Below are 6,725 nucleotides of genomic sequence, written 5' to 3'. Positions count from 1 at the left end.
TTGGGGTAGAATTCTCAGTTGCCCAGCACCAACATAGCGATCTTAATAGAGTTTAAGTCTAACTTTAATTGTACCTCCTATGGTTTTGCTTTGTGTCTGTGTTGTCCTTTCTCCACTGAGAAGACATAAATCAAGCTTGAAAAACATGACATATTTAAATCAATGGTTGTGAGATTGGCAGTGTAAATACTGAGACTCTTTAGAAGCCTCCCTGCCATTTGTCACATTTATTACATCCAGCACCATCTGCTTTGCTGCGCAGATTCAGAGCTTTATTAACACTGTGTCTGGCTGGGCAGCAACTGAAAGCAGGACAGATTCAATTGTGATTTCCCTCTGGATGTCTGGATAGATCTATGAAGAGATTTTGCAGCTTGAGAGGAGGCTGCTACCCTGCATTCTCCCCTAGGAGCCGTTCAGCCTGAGAATGCACTGAAGAAAATGGGTGGAACAAGATGAAAATGGACCTGCATCCTCTGATGAGGTTGTTCCTCTCTGCCTTTTTAGATACTCTCTCTCTCATGCATGTATTCCTAAACCATTTTCACAGTTTATTCCCCTTGTTCCCTTGTTCCCCTTCTCCCAGGAACGTGCCTGTCCAAGCAGAGCTGCTCCTGGGGTTTGCAGTCTTGTTAAAACCCAAATGGAGCTGCCAGCTGAAGGGCTTTTGAAATCAATTGTAAACCTTGGGATGAGTTAGTACACAAAAACGCTGCCGCAGTGCTTGACATCTGAAAATGAGAAAGTAGAGGCACGCTTTCAGATGTGGGACACAGTTATTACAATGCAGAGCTGCGGTAAATGGATTTATAATCAGTTGAAAGAAGTAATTTTCAGATAGGTTTTTCAGGTTGAAGCGCAAGGAAAACCATTATTCCCTGTGATTACAGTGTGCGGTACATTGTGGTACACAAGATGTTCTTTAGCACTCCAGCTAGGTGGGGTAACCAAACACAAGAAGAATCCTTCAATGGAAGGAAATAGGCCTCCTCAGGGCAGTATTCCATAGGGAAATTCAGCTTATGCCACATCTCCTTCAACCCTTTCTACTCAGTTCTGTGCTTCTGGTTTCACTTCTCTCTGCTGAGGCAGGTTCAGATGGTTCAGGACTCTCTTCACCCATGAGCAATGGTATTGGACCTGCATTTTGTGTTGCTCTCGTCACCTCCTACTCCTGAAATGGTCAGAGGCTGTTGTTAAGCCATGGTGTGTTTGGATACAGCTGCCCAGAGATCCACTAGCCCTAAGTTATCATATGCTGGAGCTCTTCTAATGGGCCAGCAGTAAATAAGGCAGATACACATACCAAAACCCTCAAAGCAGCAGGGAGATGGGCACCCAAAATGTACAGCTTTAAACAACTTAATGAAGGAAAGCTAGCACTCATCTGTGTTGTAAAATCATCTTACACTTAGCCTTGTGTGAACCTTGGTTTTCTGATAACCTTTTTCCAGGGCAGAATTTTCTGAGCATCCCATGGGACACAGGACTCTGGATTCCTTCCCTGGCTTGTGCCGCAGATGAGCTCAGCCTTCAGGTGAGACCTGTGCTGCCTCAGTTTCCTCTGGAGATCAGGAAGTTTTCTCCCTCCTGCAGTGCTATGATCATGCATAGATGAATGTAGCTAAAAGGCTACATAAATGTGCAGGTATTACTGAAATTCTTCACTAATATTGCTCGTGAGGCAGATGAAATAATTGGTAATTGCTGTGCCTTCACATTCTTCATACAAGAATACTCATTTGTTCTGCAGACAATAACAATGATGAGTGCAGAGAGCAGATTTCTGAGGCATATTGTGATTAGTATCCATTGCTCTGAGGTTTTTTACTCCGGAGAGAAACTAGAAAATTAATCAGAGGCTGAATGATTACAACTGAAAAGGGACCATCTTGACCTGGGAATGTATGGGTGGAGAGTGGCTCTTGGGCACTGTGTGCTAAATCGCTCCAGCAGTGAGACAGATGTAAAGGATTGGCTAGCACAGAAAGCAGCTTCAGGATCTCCTCTGTAAACAAGCAGTGTTGCAAAGCTCAGAGCCAGCTCGGAGAGGAAGAGACTGCTCGTGTCTGAGTGCTGTGACTGCAGCCAGCTGAGAGCACTGAAACCACACACACTCCAGTCTTTGCTTCTAGGTCTGCAAGGTGTGGACGAGGACTCCAGCAAGGCAAAGTGTGGAGAAACAGCTGCTTATCTTCACTGGTCACTTCATCTGGATGAGAGCTGAGCAGGAATATTTACTTGGGTAGAGGGCGAAGAGCATGGAAAGATGATATGAAGTCCAAGAACAGTCTGAAAGTGCCTAAGCCTGATATTCTTAGCAAACAGCTGTGCTCAAAGGTGGAGGAGGATGCTAAGGCTGGGCACTCTCTGGAAGTGAGCAGCCTGTCAAAGCTAAGACAGCAACTGTCTGGGACCTCTTGGGATCATAATCCTAGGAAGAAGAGCAAATTCAGTAGTACTATGGATTCAAAAGCAAAATAATAGCAATCACCAAACCTCCAGCAGCCACATCTGCTCTGAAACTGAGGTTGGGGCACTGCTGGAGAACATTCAGAAAGGAAACAACCTGTGCTGGGTGCTGGGAAAGCAGGTGCCCAAAAGAGGCCTTTCCCTCCTTGCTCCATTAAGATCTCTGGTTAAGTATTCTTGTCCCTGTGTGGAAGAGGTAGGAAAAGCCTCTGGAAATTCCTTCCCAGGTCTGTGGCCAGAAGCAAAGAAACCCTTTTGGATAAGTGTGGGTTCATCAGTGGTCTTCTTGAAGAATGTCTGGCCAGGACACTGAGGACTTTGGAGCTGGAAACCTCTCGGAGAAGTCTCGGATGCTTCCAAGCCTCCCACCATATGACATGGATGACCAGCTCCTTCCCAGGGAGAGACGGAGCACCTGGTGCTGCTTGGCCTGGACCCTGCTGGTTGCCACCATCAACCTCTTGGTCTTTCTCATGAATCTGCTCCTGATGTTTGTGATTTTCACCATTGTGCTGCTCCCTACCATTGTGGTGGTTTACTTTGGCTTCCAATGTCACTCTCAAGTAAGTAAGCCTTGCTCCATTCGGCTGCAAACAGCCACTTCCAAGGCAGGGCCATCCATAAGGGTTTTATGGGTGGGCTCACAAGAACAGGTTTATGGTGGTTCATGCAGACCTGCAGGTTCTTGGTGGTGCGAAGGAGTGGTCTCTCCTGCTTGATGCCTGTGACACAGCTACAGGCAATGTGCATTTGTCTGGGGAAGGACAGGCTTTATGGTTTCTGGACTAGTTAAGCGCTGGTTGGCACCCATACATTCAGTGTCAATGGGATAGCACAGAAAGGCTCTCACAGGAGAGGGAAGGAGAACAGGGATAGAAGCTGCCTGTGACTGCTCAGCTCCTTGGGGAGTGTGGGACCCCTTGGTCCTGATCCCCTGCACACTGCACTGGGTACACTTGTTTAAGTGTTAAGTGATCAGAGATAAAGCCACACCATTGCACAACCAGCTTACATGAGATGCCAACCTTGTGGGCACCCCTGAAAGCTGGCAGGAAGGATTTTTACCCCCCCCTTCTGCCAGTATAGCGGGAAATAGAAGCTTGAGTAGACAATGAAGTTGTATTCCCATGTGACACTCCCTGGTGTGACAGAGCTGCTGTTGTCATTTCATGTCACAATATTTCTCTCTTTTCTCTGACCTCTGTTACTGAGAGCTGCCAACCTGAGCTCCTCCATAATTCACACAAGCCCTACATGGGCTCTCACAGGGTTTGTTGCTTTCCTTTAAGTAAGCCCTCTCAAGTGTCATATTTGATCTGCTAATGGCTCATTATAGAACGAGGAAAGTCTAACAGAACATATAATCCCCTGTTTATGCCAATCTACCCTTCGTATGTGTTCCCAAATGTGCTGTGCAGTTTCTCACCCCAGCAAATGAGCCTACTTTGTCGGGAATGTTTATTCCAGGTTTTTTGCTGTCCTCTGGATTTCATGTTTCAGTACTCACCATTTTATCCTTGCTATAGATTCCTATAAATGTATTTGGAATTACTTGACCAAGTGTGGATGTGAAAAAGCAGTCCTGATTTCCTCCCAGGTGGGAGCTGTCAGACCAGCTCCATCTGACTCCTGCTGCTTATCCTAACTTAGAAGAGCTCTTTATTTCCTACTTTGGGGAAAGACCCCACACACTGCAGCACCTTCTCCCAGCGGGAAGAATGGACCTAAAATACAGATGCTTTTGGTCTCCCCATTCCACAGGCTCTGAACTAAAGGGAAGTGGAAACACTGAAAGAAGCTTTCCCCTTCCTTTTAACGCAATCTGTGCATCCTATCTAACACCCAAGCTCCCTGTCTCAAAGGGCCTGACAAAGGGCCTGTGCTGTTGCTGTTTTGTCAGTACTGATACATTTGCTGTCCTGAGAAGTTTGGCTTTGGTTTTGACTGCCCTGAAATGATGGCAGTTCATAGCTGCTGCTACTGAAAAGCTTTTCCTGATCCTGCGAGCTAATGAACAGGGAGACATCCATCAAGGTAATTGTTTGTAGAACAGGGCAGTGCTGCTGCTACTTGGAGGGAAGCATAATTCAGACAGAAATCATGGGCTCCTGAGCCAGGCAGTTCCCACTGTGGCTCTGACACCTTCAGGAAACATTATACTATAGGGTGCAAGTGAGCATGATGCTCACAGGGTAAAGAGGGAGGCTCTGGAGGACCTACAGAGAGCAAAAGTGTATCAGAGGGGTCCTGATCTACCCCTTACACAACCCTTCTTCAGTGTGGGTTGCAAACACACCTTTTACAGTCCATAGATGCTAGAACGTTCCCATACAAAAGGACAAGTCTGTAGAACGACTTTTGGTTTAGTGACGAGGAAGAAATAACAAGAAATAACCTAATACATTCTCTTTGGGTATGTAATTGCCTTGGTAAATGCCTGCTCTTCCTCTGTATAGTGTGGATGCAGATCCTGATAGATGTGAGGGGTTTTAGGGAAGGTTTAATAGGAGATTGCATGTAAAGCCCTTAAATCAATCTTTCCCATGATCTGAAACTGCTCCTTGAAAGTCATAAATATGGACTTCAAATTGGAGCTAAAATGGGGACAAGTATGAAGCCTGCCTCCAGAATCACCCCTTCCAGCCTCCCTCTGCATGAGCCTCACCTTGGGAAGCCTCAGCTTCTCCTTCAACATAAAGTGCTCTCCAGGCAAAGGTTTTGAGAGGATGCAAAAGGGTTTTGAGTGCAGCCAAGAGGTGAAAGCAGCCGTGTTGCTCTAAGGAGCCTTAACATAGCCTTTGCTTCAATAGGCACGTGGCTTCACAAGAGCAGTCCTTTATCTTTGGGCTCCTGCTTTTCAATGCCTTCATGGTAACCAGAGGCTGCTTTCTGCACTGCACATCCATTAGATAGATGTTTTTAGCATGATGGGTTGTGTTTGCTGTACTGCTTGGGGCCATGGAGGCTGCCTGTGGCACTTGTTAATGCAGAACCATGGAGTGGCTTCACTCAGATCTGCTGCCAGGATGAAAGGAGGGCTTTAAATACCACAGTGAGGACCATTCAGTGTGCTGGGTGCCTTGCAGCACCATGGGGTGAAGGGGTTTTCCTGCATTTGCAGCACAAAGAGATGCTTGGAGGCAGGAATGAGTACAGTGTGTGCACAGCTACACAGAGGGGTCTGTGCCAGGGCAGGTAGCTATGGAGTGACCAACCTCTGTCTGCACAATGTTCCATCTTGCTCTCTCTTATTTATTTGGCTATCATTTGCAGTGTGTTGTGCCACCCACATCGATAATAGCAGCAGGAGGCTTCTTTATTTGGTTTCTGCCTATCAAATGCTAAGCTGTGCTGTTCTGATGACTTAATAAAGATGAGTGTTTCCTGCTTTAGGATCAGTGTGCCATGCTCTTGTCTCGCAGTGATGCTGATAATTGAAAGCTTGATTAAAATGTGTTGTCAGTCACATAGTGCAGCCTGAAAAGCTCAGCTCAGAGAGAGGAAAGAAGTGTGTGAAGGCTCAAGAAGCTCCGTGGTGCTTTGGTCACTGCTCCTATCCACCACCAGGTCTGTGATAAGCTCTGTCTCTTCCCACAGGTTCTGCATTCAGCTGCCCACTACTGCAAAAGCTTCTTGGATGACAACAGCTCTTCTGCCCTCATCATCCTTGGCTTTGTCATCATGTCCCCTCTCATTGTGGTGGCCATGGCTATCTACTGCAGCCTGGCAAGGCGCCTCCGTCTCTTCCTGTGCTTCCAGCCATACAGCCGGGCTGTGTACAAGGGGGTGAAGTGGTGCTGGTACGAGGAGGGAGGCCTGTGCAGCTGTGCCAGGGGCTGGAACACTCAAGTCAAGGCCTGGGTATGAGTTTGCAGCACCAGAGTTTCTGCCATAGCCAGCACACTCTTCTCCCTGCCTTGTCCATCCCCACCATCACCTCCCACAACCACTACCCTGAGGTCTCTGCAGATGAGGGCTGTGTAGATGTGACAGGAAGGGAGATCTTCCCATGAGCCATCTCCTGCAGCGTTGTCTGTAAGTGGGTACTTACAGACAGTGGGTACTTACAAACTGCCCACCATGAGGGAAACGTGGAAAACACAAGTTCTTAATGGTAAAAACAGTGTCCAGCCCTGAAAAGAACAGGGACTGCTCCCAGTGCACGTTACCTTCAGAGCACACCACTGGTTCCAGTCTTGACAGCATGTTCTGCCTCACATGGGATGCAGGGTACACGTGCATAGTTTTCAACA

The 6,725-nt window shown here is 47.2% G+C and overlaps 1 protein-coding gene across 1 annotated transcript; it reads left to right on the top strand.

The window, feature by feature from the left end:
* The first annotated feature begins 1,830 nt into the window (after positions 1-1,830).
* Positions 1,831-6,518, top strand: TMEM278 (transmembrane protein 278). The gene is made up of 2 exons (XM_080631335.1): positions 1,831-3,035; positions 6,070-6,518. Exons 1-2 carry the CDS (start codon positions 2,766-2,768, stop codon positions 6,337-6,339), a joined length of 540 nt encoding a protein of 179 aa, XP_080487461.1. The 5' UTR covers positions 1,831-2,765; the 3' UTR covers positions 6,340-6,518.
* The last annotated feature ends 207 nt before the right edge of the window (positions 6,519-6,725 follow it).

The sequence above is a fragment of the Psittacula echo genome, assembly GCF_963264785.1.
Source record: "Psittacula echo genome assembly, chromosome: 17".
In the NCBI taxonomy this organism is placed as follows: Eukaryota; Metazoa; Chordata; class Aves; order Psittaciformes; family Psittacidae; genus Psittacula; species Psittacula echo.
This window is presented reverse-complemented; position numbering and strand designations above follow the sequence as displayed.